General features: G+C 47.5%; 2 protein-coding genes across 3 annotated transcripts in view; one reads left to right on the forward strand and one right to left on the reverse strand.

The window, feature by feature from the left end:
• The first annotated feature begins 65 nt into the window (after window positions 1-65).
• TESC (tescalcin) lies at window positions 66-3,977 on the forward strand. Its single transcript, XM_015878219.2, has 9 exons — window positions 66-127; window positions 796-867; window positions 1,161-1,241; window positions 1,649-1,788; window positions 1,863-1,924; window positions 1,993-2,100; window positions 2,184-2,231; window positions 2,297-2,451; window positions 3,437-3,977. Exons 1-8 carry the CDS (start codon window positions 66-68, stop codon window positions 2,372-2,374), a joined length of 651 nt encoding a protein of 216 aa, XP_015733705.1. The 3' UTR covers window positions 2,375-2,451; window positions 3,437-3,977.
• Window positions 3,915-23,822, reverse strand: part of FBXW8 (F-box and WD repeat domain containing 8) — a 47,089-nt gene continuing 27,181 nt past the window's right edge. Inside the window, exons 7-13 of one of the 2 annotated variants that reach the window (XR_001558555.2) lie at window positions 21,070-21,266; window positions 19,861-20,070; window positions 10,483-10,610; window positions 8,629-8,770; window positions 6,933-7,106; window positions 5,400-5,516; window positions 3,915-4,741 (exon numbers count right to left, since the gene is read on the reverse strand). Coding sequence is in view for 1 of the 2 variants with exons in the window: in XM_015878210.2 (XP_015733696.1) it covers window positions 4,597-4,741; window positions 5,400-5,516; window positions 6,933-7,106; window positions 10,483-10,610; window positions 19,861-20,070; window positions 21,070-21,266 (971 nt within the window). In the remaining variant the exon portion in view is untranslated. The remainder of the gene's footprint in view (window positions 4,742-5,399; window positions 5,517-6,932; window positions 7,107-8,628; window positions 8,771-10,482; window positions 10,611-19,860; window positions 20,071-21,069; window positions 21,267-23,822) is intronic. The other variant, XM_015878210.2, reaches the window with a different exon arrangement.

The following is a 23,822-nucleotide window of genomic DNA, read 5'->3' on the forward strand; positions in this document are numbered from 1 at the left end:
CTCCCCGCCCGCAGCGCTCCCGGCCGCGCGGTTCCCTGTGCGCACAGCGGCGGCGCGGCGGGGCCATGGGCTCCGCACAGTCTGTGCCCCCCGAGATGCGGGCGCTGGCGGAACGAACCGGCTGTGAGTAGTGACCGCGGGTGGGAGGGGAGCGATAGGGGGGGACAGCGTGGGACGGCAGCGCCCTACAGCCCCCGTGGGGTGGGATGAGGGGTTGGCTGATTGCTTGTCCCCCGGCATCGCGCTGCGGGGAGACGCGGGGCTGACACACCGCAGCACACCTCCAGCCGCGCTGTGACTGCGATTCCCAATGAGGATCATCAGGGATTATTTGGGTTTGCAGCAGTAGCAGAGAACAGCCCGGGGATGGGATGGGATGGGATGGGATGGGATGGGATGGCCCGTTCCTAACTGCGGTGTACGCTGTGGGATGGGATGGGTTGTGGGATGGGATGGGTTGTGGGATGGGTTGTGGGATGGGATGGGATGGGGGGTGGTTGGGGGCCCCACCGGCACCGCAGAGGGACCCCACAGTCCCCAGTGCTGCCCGCGGGAGCTGAGTGAAGCACAGCGGCTCTCCGGTGCCTTTGGGGGCACTGAGAGCTCCGATCGATGCGGCGCCGGGTTCAGGGCTGGGAAACGTCAGTAACTAATGGAGCCGTTAATTAAACATCATAAAAGAGAGGGAGACGGAGCGGCACTGAGCGCGGACCCGCTGCTGGGCTCGGCCCCGTCACCCACGTGCGGTTCCCGGTGTGTCCCCGTTTGTCCCCTCACCGCTCGCTTTCCCCGCAGTCACCTCGGAGAGCAGATCGAGAAGCTCCACCGGCGCTTCAAGCAGCTGAGCCACAACAGGAAAACCATCCGGTACGGGCTGTGCCGGCTGCGGGGCAGGGAGGAGGGAGGAGGGAGGCAGCGCCGATCCCTGAGCCCAGCACTGGAGCATCGCACAGACCTACGTGCGTTGGGCACAAAGCACCCCCTGCCCGGCAGCCCGGCCCCGCTGCTACACAGCGCTGCTCAATGGCAGCTTCTGCTGGGGAAAAGGAGGCGCAATATTGGGGCAAAACCAATCCTTGTGGTCGCGTTTTTAAGGACGGGCCGGGATTTCTGCCCGCAGCGTTCCCTCTCCCCCCCCCCCCCCCGTGTATTCTGTGCAGCAAAGAGGACTTCGACACCATCCCCGACCTCGAGTTCAACCCCATCAGGGCCCGAATTGTTCACGCCTTCTTCGACAAGCGGTACGTGCAGCCCCCAGTGGGGGAGCACAGAATCACAGCGCGGTTGGGCTAAAAGGGCCCTTCCAGCCCCAGCCCCAACCCCTGCCCTGGTTGCCCCCACCAGCTGAGGCTGCCCAGCGCCCGTCCATGGCCATGAGCACCGCTGGGGATGGGGCACCCACAGGTCTGTGCAGCCGGGGCCACTGAGGGCTGCACAAAGGCTGGGCTGAGCCGGAGCCAGGCTGGGAATGAGGGAAATTGGAGCTGAGCTCCGGGATCCGCTGGCGCCGTGCTCTGTGCTCTGTGCTGTGCTCCATGCTCTGTGATTTGTGATTACTGTGGCCGAGCAGCCCTGGGGCTGCATGGTGCCCGTGGGGGGGCAGGTTGTGTCGCTGCAGCTGCATCCCCATCAGCTCTGCTGCCATCAGGAACCTGCGGAAGGCGCCGGCCGGGCTGGCAGAGGAGATCAACTTCGAGGACTTCCTGACCATCATGTCCTACTTCAGACCCATCGAGATGGACATGGACGAGGAGCGGCTGGAGAACTTCCGCAAGGAGAAGCTCAAATGTGAGGCAGTGCTGCGGGGCGGCGGGTTCAGGGGGGGCACACACTGACCCCACATCCCTTCTCATCCCTCCCAGTCCTCTTCCATATGTACGACGCCGACTACGACGGGATCATCACGCTGCAGGAGTACAAAAACGTAACGTATGTGGGCACTGGGGTCCTCCCCGCTGCCGCGCCGCCCACCGCAGCCCCCACTGCCCACAGGTGCTGGATGAGCTGATGTCTGGGAACCCCCACCTGGAGAAGGAGTCGCTGCGTGCCATTGCAGAAGGGGCCATGCTGGAGGCTGCCAGCGTGTGCATGGCCCGCACGGTGCGAGGTTGGGGTGGGGGTGGCACTGCAGGGCTGGAACGGGCCACGGCTGCAGCTGTGACTGTTTGTCTCCCTGTGCGCAGGGCCCGGATGAGGTGTATGAAGGCATCACCTTCGAGGATTTCCTGAAGGTTGGTGCCTCACTCCGCTCCCCGCCGCCCACCAGCACCCGGCCCCGCTCACCCCTTCCCTGCAGATGTGGAAGGGGATCGACATCGAGACCAAAATGCACGTCCGCTTCCTCACCATGGAGGCCATCGCTCACTGCTACTGACCGGGGGCAGGACGGAGCCTTCCCAGCGCCACAGCGCCGGCACAAGGCCACGTTCTGCTCTTTAGAGCCATTAAGAGGTATTTTATCTGTAATAAAAGGTATTTCTGTTTTTACTCTTTGCTGAGAAATGCTCCAGCTGCTGCCAGGCGCCTGATGGAGTTCTCCATGGTGCCATGGGAGGTTATGGGCACCCAGGGAATAATAGGATCATGGGGCCACAAGGCCATGGGGGGACAAGGGCATGGGAGCAAAGGGACACAAGAGTTGAGGGATGCAGGAACAAAGAGTCACCGGGGACAAAGGGATGTGGGGATCCGGGGACCCAGGAACACAGGCTGCATGTGGCTGCCGCCCCCACATGTTCCCACTGGAATCAGAGATAACACTCCACTTACAGCACTAATAACCGGGTGGCTCGAGGCACATCTCTGTCTCTAAGGCAGCCTGAGCCAGGAGGGAGGGAGGGGAGAAAAGGGCAGTGGTTATTTTTAGAGAAGCTGGAAAAAAAAGTGTTTGTTGTTGTCTTACAAACCCACTCCCCCCGTGCCATGGAGCTGCCCCCCGCCCAGCAGTGGGGCACAGCAGCAGTGGGGCACAGTGAGCTCCCCAGCTCCAGGACTCAGATGTGGGCTCCTTTCCAGCAGGGACAGCTCAGAGATACTGCAGCACCGCGCTGCTGCCCTGGCAGTAACTGTGTGCTGTCCTTCCCTGCCTGAGAACTGCAGCACAGCACTGCATTGCTGCAATGGTGAGGGGAAAAAAAAACAACCACCAAACTGCAGCCGCAGTTCACCTCTGCAGGATGTTTTCTTGGAGCATCAGCACTTCCCGCTCAGAGCTGCTGTCCTCTCCACTGCAGGGGACCCCACGTCCTCCAAAGACCACGTGGGCTGGTCCCCAACAAGCCCATTTTCCAGCAGCACAGTGACTGCTGCAGCTGTCAGGGCACAGCACAGAGGGACAGACGTGTCCTTGTCACCACAGTGCAGAAATAGGGGAAGTGGCTGCCCAGAAAAGGTCCTGACGTGCACTGGCATGAGGCAACTTATCTGCTGCTTGCAGAAGGAGACGGAGAAAGAACAAAGCTGCCCCGAGATAAGGAGAGTCAGCGTCCTAATGAGACAAGGACATTGAGAGTGAGACGAGGCAGGGGTGACAGCTCTGAGGTGAGCAGAACAATGTAAGACAGCAGCTCTGTGCTCAGCGACACAAGATCTTACTGCGCCCCAACAGCTGTGGCCTGTCAGACAGCTTGTATCCACCTTCAGCACGGATGCTTCTCTGCAACATCAGTGCAGCCACCAATGCACTGCAGGCAGCTGGTCCCTCTGCTTCACTAAAGCAATGCAAGGCAAGGACAGTCAGCAGCCCAAGTCCCTGCCAGCTGAGGACAGCTCTGGTGCTGGTAGGGTAAGACCCAGCACAGAGAGTGTTAGCCTCATGGATAACGTGAGATGTGATGGGCTGCTGTTTCAGTGTACGGGGATTCATTAACCCCAACAGACTTGGGAACAAAGGCCACAAGCCACACATGTACACATACAGAGTCAGAAAACATTTAATCTACAATTGTAGAGAATTAAAAAAATAATTCATTTTAAAACCATTTTGATGTGTGACTTGCTGTGGGTTTCCAGTCATCCAGGCTGGACTGGGCCAACCGTCACTTCTTCATCAGCCTCCCCTCTCCCAAATCCCATCATCTTCAGTGCTCATGGCTGCTTCTACACATGTCCTGATGCGCTCACAGAACAGCGAGCAGCTCATTATAAGACAAGCAGTGTCAGATCCATGGGCTCAGCAGGGTGATCCCACTTTTCTCCCTGCACGTTGGGGCACCTGCAGGCCGTGCCCTCCCTGCTGCTCTCCCCCAAATCAGTACTTTGTCACTTCCCAAGCAGCCCAGCCCATCTGCCAAGATGGGATCTGCAGCGTTCCTCCCACAGGCAGCAGGACAGAACACTTCTGTTCGATCGGAGCACACGGCTCACCCTCATCCTTCAGTCTCCCTGTTCCTCCACAGAGGATCTCTGGATCTATGTTCTAGCACTAAGCTGGAGGGCAGCCCTGCTCTGCTGTGGTTCACAGCCCCATGTTTTCAGCTGAAGCTCAGCACTCCCCATGCACCTGCAGCCAGCAAGTCCTGCTGGTGCTCTGCCCCAATGAATTGCCCTTTTGCCTTCGGCCTCTCATGTGGCAGAGTGCTGAGGCAGGTGAGTTACCTAGATGTGATCATAGGGCACCGCGAGGCCGATGTTGTAGTTGTAACCCATCACCTCATCGTAGGAAGAACGGCAGATGGGGAGGACGCTCTCTACAGCCAGCTGGTCCACAGAGAACTCGTAGGCATAAATGATTCCTCGATGCCTGCAAGAAACACACCCAGGACAGCAGAGCATTATAACTTAGCTGTACATTTCAGCAGGGATAACTGTCAGAGAGTGCCTGAAAAGTCCAACATTCAGTGCTTCAGAGGACAAACATCGGAGCTCATCCTTTCTGCACTGGGGCTGGTTGTGCAGATGGAGGAGGAGAATATTCCCTCCTGTTCCCCTCCAGGGACCCCATCAACACGCACTGCCTTGGTTCACAGACAGGTTCAGAGATGTAGCTGTCATCTGCTGGAACACTGCTCACCCATTGGAGTGGGGGAAGGTAAGCACACCATAGTTTGACAGTTCCATTAGACAAGCTAACATCCACAAATACCCAAATTGGGAGCTTAAATACCAGCAGATTTTCTTCAGGAGGAGACATCATCACTAATACTTAAAGTAAGGGAAAGACTGCATTCTCTGTCTTGCTTCAGAGGCCTTTATGTTCACCGCCTTAAACAAGAAATGCTTTTTTTCTGTGCTCAGAAGTGAACAGAGAGACAAAATTCAACAACAGTTTTGAAAAGGCTTCTCTATTTTTTTTTGCCTCTATTTGTGCTATGGACAATGACTCAAAATGCTTATGGAGCCATTTTTAAAGGCAGCGTTAACACTGTGCTGCAGATCCCACCCTGCAGAGCCACACTCACCTGCGGTGTGCAGTGAGGTCGTCGTCCATGATGCTGGCACCGCGGGGAGTTTTCTCATCAGGGATGTTGGCAGTGATGAGGCTGTGAGAATTAAACCACACGTAGCGCACTGGATGCCTGAAAAACAAACCCCAAGTGCAGCATTAAATAAGAACAACTCCAGCTCCAGCTCAGTGCACCCTCTCCAGGCTGCGAGATGCGCCTCTGGCTCCTCTCAGCCCAGCTGAGCCGGATGGATGCAGCCTTTATCACCACCTAGTGGACTGGTACTGGAATATACGTGGTGCCAGAGCACCATCTGAACTTGGCACCTTTCTCCTGTTCTCTTCCCTACTTCTGCCCATGCCTTCCATTCACAGCACAGGTTACAAGCATGGATAATAACTTCAGCATCTCTCGTCTACAAAGGCCTTTTTGATTGAAGCGTTCCTTTCCAAGTCCTATATAGATTAAACAGTATTTAAACATCTAACCTCATGGTTTCACTTTGAATACATCTCCCCCTGCACCTAAGAGCTCAGCAGATCTGCACTGCCTGCCCTCCTTCTTGGCACACTCATTAGTGCTGCTCCAGAGGATAATCAATGCAATATTGTCCTTAATGCACTGACTGCATCTCACTGGGCTTTATAATTCACAGGGTCAAAAGAGGAGGAGATAGCTGCTATTAATTAATGACAACTCCCACTTGAACTTCTCTGACTGTAACAACCTCATATCACCTCTGTGGGGGAGAAGCATTAATAAAAAAAACCATCAGCATCCCAGTATTTGGGATGTATCTGCTCATTTTACTGAGAGCAGGGCATCCAGTGGAACAGGCTGCCCAAGGAGGCTGTGGATGCCCCATCCCTGCAGGCATTCAAGGTCAGGCTGGATGTGGCTCTGGGCAGCCTGGTCTGCTGGTTGGTGACCCTGCACATAGCAGGGGGTTGGAGCTGGATGGTCACTGTGGGCCTTTTCAACCCAGGCCATTCCATGATTCTATGATTCGGGTTTACTTGTGGCTAAATCCTTCAGGTCTTTATTCAGACAAAGCAAACTCCCCGGGAATTTTGCCACAAACAAAAAGTGGTAATTTGGCTAATAGAAGCCACTAATAGCCTTCTGTCAGCTCCAGGATCCTGATCTCAGCTGGTACTTTAAGCTCCTTCAGCACTGCACATTTTGTGCTTTCAGTACAAACTGTTACTTTCCTATCAGTGGCTGCGTGTTTAAATACCAATCTGGCTTTGCTTGTTGCTTCTAAGGGAAACGTGGAGGGGCACAACAGAAGCACGGGTACTGCAGGAGGTGTGTCAAATAAAGAGAACCCATCACAATGGGGACAACAGCCAGCAGTACAGCACTTGAAGCCCAAGGTTTGGTAATGTCGTAACTGATGGATGGGCGGGGAGAAGATGCTAAATGAACTCCACAGGAAAGCCAGGGATGGGGAGAAGTGTCCACTCACCCTTACCATGAGCAAGGCACTTTGGAAGAAGTGAAAAGCCTACACAAGCTAAAAGTGCACAGGAGCACACACACGGTTACCTGGCGTGCATCTCCCAGAGCTTGGTGCCCATCCGCTGGTCCCACACACACACCAACCCATCTTCTCCCCCACTGACGATCTTCCAGTCATCCATCTGCACTGCAGACACCCCCAGTCGGTGGGCGTAGAGGGAGCACAGTGCTGTGCTTCTGCGGAGGTCGTACACTCTGACCCTGAGGGAGAACAAAGCGAGAATGGAGATAAAAGCAGCTGTGGCTCCTGAGAGCACACACACATTCCAGGTTGTGACAGTACATCTGGGACAGCGACACAGGTGGCTTTGAGGTAGACTTCTTGTGCCATGCAAGATCTCACTGTCGCTTGGCAGGTCTCAGGTGATAGAAATGAAATCTGGAGAAAGCTCAGCTGCATCTGTGCCCCTCAGCATGTGAGAGTACTGTAAGGAATAAAGGCATAACACTAACATCCCTTGGTACCCATCCCACGTCCACCAAGGCCTTGGAAAGAATAAACTATTTCTATGAAGACTGAGGACTAAATGTGCAGCAATCCAAGAGGAAAATGAAGGGGATCATAGGTTTCTATGCTAGAATTATTACTGAGTACACCAACACTGAAACAAAGCTATCCACAAGTAACAGCAACCAGTACCTCTTCTCAAAAGGTTTATATATATGTATGTATATGTATATAAACAGTCTCTCTATATAGTTCCTGAAAGCTGTGATTCTCAAGAAGTACTCAATGAATGGTTTGAAGAGGGACTATGTTTAATGGAGAACTTTAGAAAAAGAGGAGAGGACCTCAAGTCGTGCAACAGGTCTATAAAAACAGTTTAGCTTTATCTGTTCTTATGGTGTTATTTTTTACATCTAGTACATACCACAAAGGAGGATGTTTTCTGATACTTACGTGCCAAGATTCAGATAGAGCAAAAGAGATAAAATGCAGTGAGTGAAAACAGAAGTAAGGGGAAATACTGATCTCAGCTGAAAAGCAGCCAGAGAAAGTTCCTCCCAGCTGAAGGCTATCAAGAATGAAGCCATCAGGTATACATTAATTCAAAAAAGGCCAAAAAACACTTGTTCCAGCACATTAGCTGCATTCTGTTCCATACTCTTGCCATGATCTTAATGGTTTTGCAAGTCTTTCCCTTTCCTTTCTCAAATGGAGATTGCATCATAGGATTTTACAAATAACACATTTCAGCAACTGAAATAAAAGGCTGCGGTACAATCCAAAACTCCAGCAGAGCAACATCCATCTGACATGCAGAGAAACACGCTGGAACAGAGCGAGGATCATGCTTTGTGTGGCTCTGCGCTCACCCCCAGGAAAATCCCCCCCCCCCAAATATAGTTGCTGATGGTGGAAAGGACTTCTTGCTTTCTCCAGCTCCAGCAGAGAGAACCTTTGGCTACACATAAGAGCTGTGCTTTGGGTAAGGATGGGGTATTTTGGAAGTGCTCACGCTCAACACTCTCCCTGCCTTGCTGCACGTGTTCTGTATGACAATCAAAGCTTCTTCTGTTTGGTAAGCACAGTTGGAAACCACGATGTGTCCTGGCTATTTCATTAGCAAGGGCCCAGGTTTCAGGCAGGTGTCCATTCTGGCACACCCTTGTAAGAATTAGAGGCACAGGAGTTGCTTAGATGTGCTTCTAAAAAAAAAAAAAAAAAAAGAAAAGCATTTTGCAAATCTAATGTGATGGTCTAATGTGCTCTAATGCAGACCTGGCACTGCCCTCCATCTCCTGCCTCAACAGCTGGGCTCAGTGGGAGCACATCGGATTCATCCCAGTTGAAGGGAGCTGTAAGGAAGGTGCTCTTGTGAAAGGCTGTGACTCTCCTGTTCCAGTGCTTGAGCAGTAGTTGCCTTTGGGAGAAGACAGAATACATGTTTGGTTCCACACTTTTCAGCAGTAGCAAACATTGGGCTTGCCACGCTTGCTTTCCCCATGCTACTCACTGCCTTAGAAAACAACAAGGCTGCAGTGCATTAGCAAACACTCCCCGTTCTCAGACCTTGCACTGGTGTGAAGCACAGCTATGTAATCAAATCATTCAGCAGTGCTTCAGGAGAAGCATTTTCCAAGTGCTGTGTTTAATTCCAGCAAGACATTTTCCCAGAGGAGGGGTGGCAAGGCCCTACTGAGGGGCTCACTCCGTAACAGGGCCAGGGAGGTCTCCCCAGCCCCAGCCCACCTGTGGATGCCCAGCACCTATTAGCACATTTCAGGCTACACCCTGTGAATTACTGACCTTTGAGATACACGTGGTTCTGTCTCCTGGATGCCAAACTTATTTGCTGAGCTATTGATTCCTCACGTCTTGTTGGTTTAGTGATGGCCAACCCCTGAACTCAGCCAGTGCTTGAGCTAAATACAGCTGAAAAGCTTTCTTCAGGGGAAAGGGCGAGACATTTACTCTGGTATAAAGGGAGTACATTTTAATCTCACTTAGGGGCTATTAACTTTATCTGCTCTCTCATCACTGTGGGAAAGATTAAAATTGCAGGTAGTTTTACCAGGGTGCTTTGGAAAATCAATTATATGCTTTTAGAGAAGGAAAAAAAAGAAAAAAAAAAAGCAAACTCCCAAGGATTCAATTACACATGTCAAACTTCAGATATTTCCTTTCCCCCTTTGCTGAAGAAGTGTGAGTTTTGCTTCCGCTGCCTATTCACTGAGAAGGAAGGGGGGGAAAAAGAAATGCTGGTTGACAAAATAATCATTTTTGCAAGCTGCTGTGCTGGCGGGATGGAGGCCTGGGATTTGGCAGAGGGAAGCACCCGCCTTACAAGCTGATACCCACCGCCACACCAGACCACCACCTGCAGCCTGGTGCCCAGCGCGGAAAGGAGGAGGGAAGGAACCAGGAGCCATTAGAGACTGGCTCGTCGCCATCCCACATCTCCTTTGGTGCACTGGATCAGACCCCGCACGTAACCAGCCAAAAAAGAAAACCTAAAAATTGGACTCAAAGGGTCTTTTTAAGCACTTTAATCCTTTCGCGCTGACTGTTCCCAGAGCGTCCATTCCTGGCACCAGATATTGTGCAGGGAAAATCCTACTCCCCAAGCCAAGGAGTTAAAGAGAAAGCTGCTAATCAGCTAAATAGAAGTTGGAATCTGTTCATATGAAAGTCTCTCCTTTTTTTTTTGTCACCTGAGGGACATCACAGTGTTCCGAAATACACTCTTGACATCATTTGGCAGACGGACTCATCTCATCCTACATGATTCATCCCTTAGGTTATTTTTTTAATATCAGAAAGTGAGCTTTTAAATGCCAAACTAATTTTGCGGGTGGTGGTAGGGAAGTGGAAGATATTCCAAGTGGTCTCGCTGGGCTGTACACCAACTGTGTCCACCAAATGGCTTAAAAAGAAAGTCTTCCCATGGAGCTTTCTGTAACAAAGCAAACTGGCAGCCACGTCCAACTATTACCTAATATTTTGTTCCTGAAGTTCAGGCTGGCCGCGTTTGAAACATTAGAGGAGAAACAAATTCTAGCAGGTCCAGATGTAGGACAGCAGGACAGAAAGTAAGCTAACTGGAAAAGGGTTACAACTCTTGGTAGCACCTACCTTCTGTCTTTATTGCCTGTAACGAGCATGTTTGGAGGACTGTGCTGGAGGTTGACGCATGTAAAGTCACCCATGGAGTTGCCTAGCTTCTTTAGACACTGACTTGTTTCCAGGTTGTAAAGAAGAACCTGGCAGAAACAGAACAAACATTGGCTAAATGCAGCGTGAGCACAACTACCTTTTGCCACAGTGGGAAGCAGAGCAGAGTTACCACCATAAGAGATGCTTTGCAGGACTCATCTCACGTTCTATCAGCAGCCAACATACAGGCACTCCCTGTCAAGGAAAGAAACGCACATTCAAAAAGGAAAAAAAGAAACTACAAGTTTCACAATGGAACCCACCACACAGCCAGGGTGAGGGGGGCTACTGGCAATCTATTTAAGATAGGCAGAGGTCTCAGGCAGTCCATAAAGCCACAGGTCAATTCTTCCTGGTTTACACGGGTAAAGAAATTACATGACTTGCTTTTCAACTCGCATATTTGAAAGAATAGAGAAAGAAAACAGAGTCAGCAGTTGGAAGGTTTAGACAGATGGACTGTGTGTAAAGATTCCATCAAACAGAGCAAAAACCGAAGAGCAGAAGTGCACTGACTCAGTGCTGACAGGCCCCGCAATTGGCTTTTGTGCAGATGAAGAGAAATAGTGCATCTGAAATGGCAGCTCAGATGGGAAAAGAATAACAACAGCTCTGATTTTAGGCTGAATCCAGGATGACGCCACTGAGGACTGGAAGAGAGGTACGAGTCATTTCCCTTCTGCTCACCCTCCTCTCTGCTGCACAGCAATCAGTTTAATTATGTTCACCGTCTCTTCTGTGGGGCCAGATGAGGATTATCTGTTTGGGCCTTTCCATGAAAGGAAGTATTTTTAGATCCAGCAAAACACACTGGGCAAAGTCCAGCGAAGCTGACAGAAGTTCTCAGTGCCCTCAGAAAACAACTGCATTTCATGGTGATGTTCCTTCAATTAACTCGTTCAATAAACATAATCATCTATGACCGTGAAAAGAGAAATAGCACTTCAAATATCAGTAAAACAACCAAACCCTCATAGTTTCCATGGCAATTCCAGTGTGGCTGTCTCAATGCCACGTGAACATTCTCACCTTGTACTTTTCTGATTACATCCTTGCGCAGTTTAAGAAATATCCCACTGTCAGTGCATATTATTTCAATGCTCAGCAGAGCAGTGACGTGATGCTGTCTGCCCTTCCACTCTCTCACTGTGCATTTTTAAGATACACCTGAAAGGCTGAATTAAGAGAGCGGGAGATCATTCTATGATGGATGTCTCCAAACCTCTAGAAATACTGCAGAGATGATGCAGGTTTCCTCCTGCCCCCATTTCTTCCAGTTAAAAGAAATGCAAAGTTTTATCCACAGATATTATCAAGTTCCCTACTAGAATGAAGACATCACATCCAACACACCCAGTTACTTATATTTATATAAGTTCCCAGTTCCCTCTCCCATCTGCCCACAGTATAGTGCTGTACAAACTGCTTGCCTCAAATACCATTTGGGGCATGTGTTTTTTCATCCCTAAGACCAAAACAAGAAACAAAAACCAAAGCAATTTCACCGTATCCCTGTACAGTAAGAGAATCTGCCTTTGCAGGGAGACTTGGGGCATGAAAGCTGCTAAAAATAATGTCAACTTCCATTCCAATGAAGTAGCCGCTACAAGCAGTGCTTGTCATCAAGATCAAAAACCAACAGGCACAGAACAGCTCCCCTAACCAAAGTCAGGGTGAATAATGTACTGGCTAAAGCACTTTGCAGAATTCTCAGAAATTAACGCCTCTGCCTTGCAACCAAGTTTCTCTTTGGGAGGTTTTGTTCAAAAACCCACAAAGTCAACACAGTGCTGAACGACAGACGATGGGGTCAACAGCAACACACTGCAGCTCCCAGTGTGTGCCTCGCAAGCAGCCCCTGCCAGCTCTGGAGAGGAGAGGACCAAAGGCTGCTTTCTCCAAAGTCCCCTGGGAATACTACTTAACATCAACATCCATAACCTATTAATTTACCTAAACGACCAGCACTTCTATCTGTCCTATCAGCATCTGATACACACTTGAACAGCGATGACCATGACAGACCATAAAGAACTGCTTGCATGCAGCATTTGAAGTTTTGCTGTTTAAAATCTGAGCAAATGTTCTACCCTTTCCTGCTTGCAGTCCCAGTTTTAGACCTGTGACACTCTCCTACGTGCAGCCCCAAATGAAAAATGACTGCTTTCTCCTCACATAACACACTGCTGCCCACTGCTTCCAAAATGTTTCATCTATCAGAATCTGTAGAAATAACGTTTCAGATCCATCAAGTTGCTATAAAAGCTTTTGTTTTCTGCTTCCTCCATTCCTTCTCCTCTCACATCAGTCTCCAGTCTTCGAAAGATTGTTTCTTACAGATGTTTATAATGCAGATGTGCATTTCTAGCCAACTAGCCCAACCACTTGGTAAGAAGGTGCTTTCTGTGATTTCCACCCACCTTCCTATTGACCTTCTGTCTTGGTGTGCAAAATGAGCTTCAAAACCTTGCCCTGACAAACCGGTAGGTAAAGAAACCAAAGGAGCACTGAATGCGTTCTGAGGTCTGAATAACTTCTTGAACACAGCGGTTTAAAAGCATTTTAAATAAATAACCATTTTGAAGATGCTACAACACCTCTGATGAGCTCCTCTCCAGTATCCCACGGCAACGAGGATTTTCTTTACAAAGGCCAAGGAGAACGAACGAAATACCTGGTCAATAGGGACTTGAAATAAGGGCCTGTATGTTAAAGGGCAGATAAAGCATAAGATCTTTAGGAGGTTTATAATCCTATAATGCACACTGCAAAGGGATTACCCTTTCAAAGACATTTATAATCCTATAATGGCCACCCAAGACCAGTGACCTAATAGTCACAGACCTGAAGGTAAGCGAAACAAGAGCACTTGGGTGTGAAATGAAGTACCCTGGGATAGCACGCTAACGAGCATCCCTGCCCTCGTGGGACTTCTGGGGCACAGGGGAGGAAAAGCATTAAATACTCTGTGCAGATGTATCAGGATCTAATGCACAAAATAAAAAGCGTTACCTATTAACATTGTTCAAATGAAAAAGTCTAAGTTATTGGATGAGAGCCAAGCAATCTCCCAGAATGCTTAATAATTCAACAAGCCAGAAATAGCTAGAGTACCTTTACCATTATGTTTAGTTAAAGACCACAGAGATTAGAAAACACATTATCCATCTCAGAGGCGATTCTTTCCATGTTACAAGTCCCTTAACAACCTTTACCATCTCTCCCTCTCTCTCTCTCTTTTAATAAGGCTGAGCAAATGGGACTTCATTTTATCCTATTGCCACAGACTGGTGGTATTAATTATTCATGCTCATACTCTCTTTTGTTAAGGCAGTGCATTAGACTAATTTCCCTCCTTACTGCCCAAGTTGGGCAACTCTCAACCTGTGGCCACCGTCCTCGGATGGACCGACTGAGCAACTGGCAAAGTGATGGGCAGAGGAAGAAAGGAAAGCTTGCTGCACTCCAGGAACTGCACATCAGTGGGTATGAGGAGCTCTCTTTAAATGCTGTCCAAGAACTGAAGAAAGAAGGCTACATTAATTCACAAAGTCCCTGCAGCCAGGATAGCTAAGCCATGAGCTTCATTACATCTCACAGCTAAGTGAGGTCAAGCATACTCTGTGCACTCTGGTTGAGATACTTCCAAGAAAGAACCTAGGAACTGAAGGAAATGCTGCTGATGGAACTCTTCCATGCGTGTCCCAGCAGGTGTTTTGGGATCATGTGTTGTTGGAGATGTCTTTTTTGTATGCAACACTGAAACAACAAATCCCTGAGCACTTGTTATCAAAGAGCCTGTGGTATTTTCAGTGAGAGCAGGGGTGTTCAGCCCACTGTCCTGGCTGCAGGCCAGCTGAAAGCAGCTCTGTGCAACTGCGCGCTTCCTCTGTAACCACACTTCTGCTTCTTGTCCTAAGCCACTGCAGCTCTGGGCTGGTAAACCTGCTGCCTCTTGGAATGGGGGGAAGAACTCTTTCTATATAGTATACTTAATTCCTATGTTGATGAAGTATTAGATGGGAAAAAGCACGTTGTTAAACTGTGCACCCAAAGCCTACACCTTTGCCATTACTGAATAACACAGGATCCCTTCAAGATCTGCTGTCTCAGTAACTGCCTGGATGGAGGTTCCTAACAGAGCAGAGAGCAGAAAGCAGAGGATCAGAACGAGAACCCAAAAGCTGTCTACATTTATTTTAGGATTTAGTTTTGCCTCCTTTCCTCCTGCCCATCCCTGTGCCAACCCAAGGGAACACTGCCTGAATACACACAATTATTACCAACAAGAGATGGGGATGTGACATTTCAAGTCCGCAGCGGATAAAAAGGGATCTGGTTTTGCTCAGGTTAAAACCATTCAATTCAGAGAATGCATACAGAAGTGACAGGGCTATTTCATTTGCATTTGTGACAAAAATCATCAAATTAAGTACAGCGCATGGCTGCAAGTTGGAGTTCTGTTTCTAAAGGGATGCAGAAGAAAGCCTCAGAGGCGCAGATTTCCTACTGCAAATGTATTGCATCGCCTACTGCAAATACAGCACGTAACACCGCAACAGCAACAACAAAACCTGCCTGCTAACAAATGCAAGGTCAGCACGTTGGTGCTTGCACACAGAGATAAGTGCGCTGGCTCCATAAATTTAAAGATGAGCTAAGATTTAAAAGGAGCAGATGAGGGAGACAGACAGACAATCAGAGAGAAAGAAAAGGAGTAAATCATAAACAAAACAGCCAGTAAGAAAAAAAAATAAATTAAAAAAGTGGTTAATATACATGAATAATGGATGTTTGATTTAAAAGCAGTTTACTCCAATATGATGTAATTTTTGACAATCAGCCAGAGAGACTATTCTGCAAGTTCTTGCCAGATATAAGTCATTGTGTGAGGCTGGTAACAACATTTCTCCAAGCATGTGGAAAATTGACTTTCATGCCATCCTAAAGGTGACTTTCTGCTGGCAAGCAGCAACTCTTATTTCACATGCACTTAGCTGCACCAAGCAGCCTTCAGCAATGCTTCAAGACCTGTGCAGAGAATTACAACAATAAGTCTGCAGCAAACCCAGCCCAGCTGCCAGCCAAACATGCTGCCTGCTCCTCCAAACAGCCGCAGCTGCCACCCAAGTTACATACAAAGCCAAAGGCAAGCACAGGACGGTTCTTCCTTGTAAGTTCTCCTTTGACTGCAGTCACAAGTCAGGCTGCATGCTGGTGACAAGAGGCAGAGCCAAGCGTTGCCCAGGCAGTGCACAAGCCCCAGGAAGGCAGCTCTGCCAATGCACCTGCAACTCCTGCTGCTGCTCCAGCACTGGACACGTCCCGGGCACAGACTGCCAGCTCCAGTGCTTTGCCAGGCCCGATAGGTTTGCGGTGCTGACAGATGTCTGCAAGGACCTGCAGTGAGAGTACCGGGCTCATTTAACTCGTGGCTGAAGACTGATGTAAGAGTTCAGGTACCCGGAGATGAAAGTCAAATCGCCACCAACCACGACACAAGCACCAGCCTGGAAGTGCTCCTTCCCTAAGCCAAGGAGAAGGCAGGTGAAGGGAAGGCAAAGTAGTTCTTAAAAATGGAATGAATGGCTTTGGTTTCATAGATTAGCACCTGGAATAAACATGGCACATCCCAGCAGCTCTGTTTTCAAAAGCGGAGACAACTGCCACCAAAGAAGCTGTGCCAATTTTGAGGTATTCACATTAATGTGTGAATAGGAAAAAAAGAAAAAGCCTGAATGTCATTATCATTAGCCAGGAGAAAAGAGCTTTATTTGTCAAGCTGCAAAATGACTCTTGGTCATTTGCAAGCACAGAGAAACCAAGATGGATCATTGTTACTTTTCAGTGAGACAGAGGTTAAATGATATATCCTGCACAATTTAGGCATAGAAAACTCCTGCTCTGTGCAGGGCTGTGCTCCTCACAGTGCCTGACTGGTGGGCACATCCCTCCTCTTCTGTTCAGTCCTGAGGACAACAAGAGTTTGGAAAGATCAGCGCATTGAAACTGCTTTGTGGTGGTTAAGAAAAGTGAAAAGCACTCACAGAAAATGGAAATCTCTGGCACTGGAGAAGTTATAATACCAGAAAAGACCACACAAGATTATTGGTGCACAAAGAAGAGGAATTCTATTAAAAGAGGGTAAAGATGTAAGAATTTACATGGAATATCTGTGACCTAAAAACATCATCCAAGGGAAACTAAACCACGAGTTTCAATTGCCAGCATTATTTGACAACTTCTGATTTCTGGTTTTTTCTACTCACATAACAGCAGTTTGGATAAACTGATGTTAGGAGGCAGCTGAAGAGCTCTGCAGAAACGTTAAATACAGGTGCACAAAGAGGCAGCGTTTCCATGGCTGATGAGAAGAGACAGGTGATATTGAGCAGCATCCATCAGCACAAGCCAATCATCAGCTCAGAGCAGATGAAAACATGACAGCAGAACAAACAGCTCCCAGGGCGCTGCTTTCAGCACACCTACCTTCTGCCTGTGACATGGGGGATCTAAAGCCACACTGCCCTGCTCCCACCCTCATCCATCAGAGCTGAAATAACAGTGAAGGTTGTGCAAAAATAAAATCAGTTTGCAAACTAGAAGTTTATTAGCTTGGGAAAATAAAAACAACCACTCAGCACCTGCCACGATGATGGAAGGTAAATAACAAGAACTGAAACACAGAATGATTTCAATTGAGCTTTAAATACAGGAGAAAGTTGGGTGGTTTTTGTTTTCTTTTTAATGGGGGTGTGTTTTATTCTTCTCCACCAGGAGAATAAAGCACCCATACATCTCACTGAACTAACTCACAGGTAGGACAGAGCTCATGTGAGCTTGTCATGGGAGCCCAGATGATACTGACAGAAGTTCCATGCAGGGAAGCTTATCAGTACATGAAGTATAAGAAAAGCTTCACTCCATCAGCGAGATAAATGCACCAGCAATCAGATCACAGAGTCAATCCTTACTGCCCGGTTCAGATATCCTGGCATGAACAGCACCTGAACTACCTCTAGTTTAAAACTGTGGATGCCTGTTTCACATACAATGTGCAAAACCCAGAATGCATCAACAGGCGAACAACAGAACTCTCCCAGCAGCGTAACACGGGGTGATGAGCTGTCTGTGCCTGCAGTACATCACCTGCTCTGTGCTGTTACCCACCCGTAAGCCAAGGGGGGAACAGAGGCCTCAGTGTTCGGATCTGGTACTTAAGGAAAACAGTACACTGTCCGCTAATATAGTTGAAATATCCCTTAATAAAGAAATTCCTGTTAGCTCTATGGTTTCAAAGAAAAACTAAAGGGTCTGAGGGGCACTCAGTTAAAGTTCAAGAATGTGCCCTGTCCTCGAGCTGTCACATCTGAGGTGGGAGGTGAACTTTCTCCCACAGATGAAGCATTTCTGCTCCTCCCTTCTCCTGCATGGATGTCTGTGCTCTAATAAGAAGCAAGCCAATGCTGTGGATTTGATGTTTTTCTCCTTTCCAACATAAAAGTGCCTACAAAATGTATGCCTCAGATCTCTGCTCTGCTGTCAGATTTGGTTAAAATTAGACAATGATTAAAAAAATAAAAGAAAAAAGAGGGACAGAGACTGTTTCCCTGCCTGCACTGCCTTCAGAAAGCAGGTTACCACTCTAATGTTAGGCTCATGCGCCGACGCTCAACAAGAAAAAAAAACCCTCCTGAAAAACAAAGAAAACCCAAACAGAGAGGCAACAGCTTTTCTACCACAGCAACACAGCCAGCAGCAAATGGGGTTGGAATTCTCTGCAAACAGGTTTTGGAGATCAAAAGCTCTCCTGAAGACAGATTGTCAACTCATGACCAGCGTAATCAACCAATGCGAAGTCCCTTCACGTCTGTGCGAGGTGAGCAATTATCATCAGAGACATTAGTAATTAATTTCCGGTGTGATGTCAGCTGCTGCAGCAATGCCAAGCACGTGTCCTTGTCAAGCACGGCCTGACCGTCTGGGTAGCAGCAGCCCCATCTCCTGATTAGGATGTGGGCTGATGTGCTGCTGAATGCAAGCTGCCACCAAGCACTGCAGGGCTAAAGGAGATGTGTCTGGATGTACTGAGCAATGCTTGGGGCTATGGAGATTTCTCTGCTCCTTTACAAGGCATTTCCACTGGGAATGTGAATTTTGTGGGGAATGAGATGCAGGTGGAGGGATTTATGCCTAACAAAACAGTGCTAAACAAAGCCTTCCTGTTTCAGTCACTTGCCAAAAGAAACACTGCACTTGTACTGAACACAGCAGCTCCTACCTCCTTGTTGCTCAGCTCCACCTGCCCAGGCACTCACTCCCCTTCCACTCAGCTGATGCCCTACCATGTGCTGCAGCACAACCACAAACATAACAGCTTTAAGCAATGGGCAAGTTAGGCAAGATGCAGGAACAGGAAAGAAACACTTCTCAGGGCAACTGGAAGAAGGTCTGCCTGCAGCCTGCAGCCTGCTCTCTGCCTTGGAGGGGTGCACCACAGTGGAGGGGCTGCCCAGGAGCAGGTTTCTGAACCAGAAAGATATACAGCTCTTTCTGTTACCTTCTGGGATGCAAAAACCCAGAAACAGCCAACCCTGCAAGCAGAGAAGTTTGAGAACAGCTGCATTAAAACAGTGCCTGAGTCTTCAGCAGTTACCAGATGACTGCAGTTTTCATCTACCTTGGCACTAGCAAGATGCGCTGATGAAATATCTGACTGGGTTGCAGAGGCTTCAAACCTACGACCATCATGGAGCTTCCTCTAACGCAGCAGTGACACTATTCTCACTGGTTCAGAAGTAACATAGCTCAAACACTCAAGTGCACACACTGAAAAAAGCCTCCTACCAGAGCTGTACATGAGCACATGCAGGGCTCAGCACACTGCTCAGGACGTCCTCACCACAGAGGCTGAAGAATGTACATGTATTTTCTGTTTCTTTGTTTGGGGAGGTTGTTTATTTTATTTTATTTCTCCGGTTTGGGATTGTTTTCTTCTTGGTTTTGTTTTTTTTGAGACTAGTTCCCCCTAGAGGAGCACTGGTGCAGCATACAGCTGGGAGTGAGGAGCAGAGAATGCAAAGCATTCATACAGCAAACCCAGTTAGCTGAACAACATCCCCTTCAGCTTACTCTAAGAAACCAGCAACACATTACTGCAATTAGAAGTGTCTTCCATCTACTGCCAAAAAGAAAAAACAACACACCAAAAAAACCCCAGTAGTAAACAGGAAAATGGTCCTTAGCAGAATTTTTTCATGCCACAAGTGCAAAAATATGACAGAAAGCTTTAAATACCTGGTTGGGCTCGTTCAGTATCCAGCCAAAGCTTTTGACCCCAAAGGCTGCTTCATGAGCAGAGACGTCAAGACACGTGACAGGCTGACCATAGACAGAATGGAGGACTGTCCCAGGGTCTTCTCCTTTCAGGACATAGACAACATCTTCTGCAGCTGCTACTGCCACTGGATTGTCCCAAACATCTGGAACCAGATGAAGGAAGTTTACCTAAAAAGAGCAGATTTCATTTTTATTGCAGGCAAAAACTGTTTTAAGTCACTGTTGCAATATGTTAAACTGAACAAGCTACTGACATACAGGTTACCCACGATTTTGAGTCATCCCAGTTACAAATGCATTTCAGATGAAGTCTGAGCATTAACTTTATTTCAGAATATCTGCAGATTTAGCTCCTATGATGGAACATGGCTTACAGTCAGCATGGATCCAACTACAAGGGAGAGGGGTGTTTTAACACCGTTACTTGGAAAATTCTTCAAATGTTTGGGCATTTTGTCTATTTTTAAGTACTGTAGGACTGACAGATTGGAAAGAGAAGATGAATCAGGAATGGTTTAAATTGACTTCATACTCATTAGCTGTGCAGTTAGTTTCTTGCAAAAGAAAAGCTGTAAGACTCCATTTATTCTTACACACTCCCCTCCCCATTTCAAAAAGGATTGACACACTGAGCTATAATAAAACTCCGGAGAATGGGATCATTTTTGGTTTTTAATTAAAACAGCCACAAAAGTTCAGTGACAGAAGGTGCAACCTAAAGGAGCTGCACAACTAGTTACAGCTTCACAAGTGATACTATTAGCTCGTCTGCAATATCCTGCCTCGAATTAATCAGATAGCGTTGATCTGGAATGAGACCTCGAGTTTTAGCTCCAACTCTATGCGAGAAAACTGATTTACAAGATGAGCCAACTTAGTTTAATGTTGACAAAAAAAAATAATAATTGAAAACCGCCAACCTCCTGCACCATATGGACTTCTGTTCATTTTCACTTGTAGCTTAAGCCAGCACTGCACCCCTGCTCTTCAGTAATGAAAGGTTCATCCATTAACCTGCTACAAAATCACAGCCTCTATTGGATAATGCTGTTATGTAGCTCACACAGCACTCCTGTAAGATTTTAAAAAGATCCCTCTTAAACTATATCAATAATAATTAGTAGATCAGGAGCTCCTGGAATGAAGCTGGGCAGTCTGGAGACTCACCAATTTCTGGATTTCAAATGTTCCTGTAGTTTGCCAGAACCCCCTGTCATCAGGGCTTTCCACCTTGACCTCAAAGCCAGATGCTGTTGCTACTGTTGCACCCTTGGAGCCCAGAGCTAAAGCCTGTATCCTCTGGTTATGCTGGTAGCGATGGATCGGCTCGCGCCCTATCATGAGGCTCCAAACACTCACAGTACCTGCATACAAACACAAAGCAAACACAGGTGAGAATTGAAGAAAACCTTGTAAGATCATCTAAAGATGCGAGTTTATAAACGTTCTAACAAAAACAGCGTGTATGCACACAGAAAAGAGACTCAAAAGCAGGAAGACAGCGAGGAAGAACCCACATACCAAATTAAGTCATTGTGCTGCACACAGAAATGTTTCAGAGCTAAAACCTGGAGCTCTGCACACACAGCAGTCAGGCCATGGACATTAACACCATTCCTAACAGTCAGTTTGCAACCAGCAGCAAAACTCTGAACAATGACAGTCTAGAAAACAGAGTTTAAAGCTTTCAGGAAGCCAAATACAAACCTCAAAAAATACAGGAGTGCGAGTCAAGAGAGAACGCATTTGCAATTGCAGATTTTCCTTGCACAGGTCACCAATACTCTATTTAAAAGCATGGTGCATTAAAGCAGTAATCTGAATAAGAGCAACCTGAAGCAATTAGGAGCGTATTACAGAGCAGAAGGGCCAGACAGAATTGGAGACTCCCAGGCCACCCTTGCACTGAATTAACAGAGAAGCAATCTTCAGACATGACAAGAGGACCGGGGCAGGAGAAGCCTTCTTCCTACTTGAGTATGGCCATTAATGATGAAATGATTAATGATAGCTCTTCCTTCAAAAGGAGACATAAAAGCTCTGACAGACAGCTGCGGACGGGCACCAATGCCAGTTTGCAAACACTCCTCCTGTGTCCCAGAGGAGGTGAAGCAAGAGTGTGGTAATGAAACTGCACAGATCGAAATGGTATCTAAATGAGTTTAAATTGATTTATGTTTGCTTTTGTAAAGATTATTTGGTATCTGGAAAGTGCTACCAATGTGAAATAATGCAGATAATCCTTAAGATCCCCGTCTAATGGCACTCCCACTGAATATTTATATTCCTCGCCATGGGAACGTGCACCATAATGGGGACCATTTTTGTTTTATTAGGGATGCATATTTAAATTAATCTGCTATTTGCCTAAACAATTAGCTGCCTCTGTTTGTTCACACAAAGCCAAAACTGCAATTAGGCTTCCATCAAAGAGATAAGTCCCGACTCAAACTGTCCCGATGGAGTCGTAAGGGCTGCGAGCAGAACTTCCCAAAATTACTTCTTAGCATAATGGTAATTATGTTAATTGCTTGAAAGGTAAATAACCACTGAACTGGTTTTGAACAACACACCACTGGCCTGCAGCACATGCACAGTGCTGTAGGGAGGGCTGGCATTTAGAGGTCTGCTCCCCAGAGCAGGCAACAAATCCATTGCCACCGCATCTCAAACGCGAGGACAGTGGAAGCACATTGTGCAATAATACAATCTGTTCAAGGCAGGTAGACGGCTTTGTACCAAATGTTCAATAGTCATCTCTGTCCAGAACACCTGAAAGTTTCACAATACGGTGTTTGCAGCAGCTGATGCACAATATGGTGTGAAAATATCCTCGGTGCCACCAAAAATCAACTGACTTGTAAGGTCACAAGCCAATGCAAGGAGAGAAAATAATTCAAATGGAATGCAAAGAGAAACGCTGCTTTATCTCATTGGGGTGAATGACAACTTCAGCATGAACAACTACTACGCTGCAAAAGCAAACACCCCAATGTATTTATCAGCAGATAAAATTGCTACCATTCCTAGGAGTGCTGCTTATAGGATTCCCTATTCTGCTTTTCATGGCATAGAAGGCAAAATGTATTTATTAGCACGTACATTTTTGCAATGGTTAATCTCATTTGTGTAACAGCTCAAAAATATCACCATTACAGTCAAAGATATCAGTATGGCAACACAGAAAAAAATTAGGCTTAAGATTTACCAGTGCAGATGAGATCACTGCTTTATACAGTCTATCTTCCTGTCTCCAGCACTCACTACTGCTTCATTTCCATAGCAGAAATCTTTGCTAAGGTGAAGTTAAGGCTGCAAGCACATGCGTGTCTTTTTTTCTTTTGAGTACTGAAAGCCATTAAATCAAAGTTACATGTAATACTTTCACAGCAGGCTGAAATCTGCATGGCAACTGTGTTTATTCCAATTGAACTCCAACAATAACTCCTGGAATTTGGACTTTACAGAGCTTGCTTACATTTTGTCTTGGCTCAGGAGAATGAGCTAAATGCAAGAGGCTGATGAAAATGATGCAATTACAGGCACTTGATGTTACTGCTCTTCCTATTTGTCACTTCAGCCCAGGTTGTACAAAGAATGTAGGCTTGTAACTTACCCAACATACTGCTGAAATGCAGTCTGGAGAAAGGTCCAGTTATTGCAAGTCACTCTGTATTGCAGGATATTTGGGTAACACATTGAATTATGGGTCTATTAAACCTCTCACAGAGCGCTGCTGACACACTGTAGTCCATTCCAGTACACAGCAGCAGCACTGCACATACTCCTGCTTTGTCAAAGAAGGGCTGGAGCTGTTCCTCAGTAATAGTGGCAGCCTCCAGTAAAGCCCTTCATACCTGGGAGCACAAGGGCATTCTGCAAAAGCAGCTGTTCTGTTTTCATATACTGATGGTTTCTCC

Source organism: Coturnix japonica, chromosome 15 (assembly GCF_001577835.2).
Source record: "Coturnix japonica isolate 7356 chromosome 15, Coturnix japonica 2.1, whole genome shotgun sequence".
Taxonomy (NCBI): domain Eukaryota; kingdom Metazoa; phylum Chordata; class Aves; order Galliformes; family Phasianidae; genus Coturnix; species Coturnix japonica.

Excerpts from the sequence above, each read along its gene's own strand:
- TESC (XM_015878219.2), top strand. The coding sequence starts at position 66 with ATGGGCTCCGCACAGTCTGTGCCCCCCGAGATGCGGGCGCTGGCGGAA. Across the intron at positions 128-795 it reads GCGGAACGAACCGGCTGTGA|TCACCTCGGAGAGCAGATCG; the intron begins GTAGTGACCGCG and ends CTTTCCCCGCAG. Across the intron at positions 1,242-1,648 it reads CACGCCTTCTTCGACAAGCG|GAACCTGCGGAAGGCGCCGG; the intron begins GTACGTGCAGCC and ends TGCTGCCATCAG.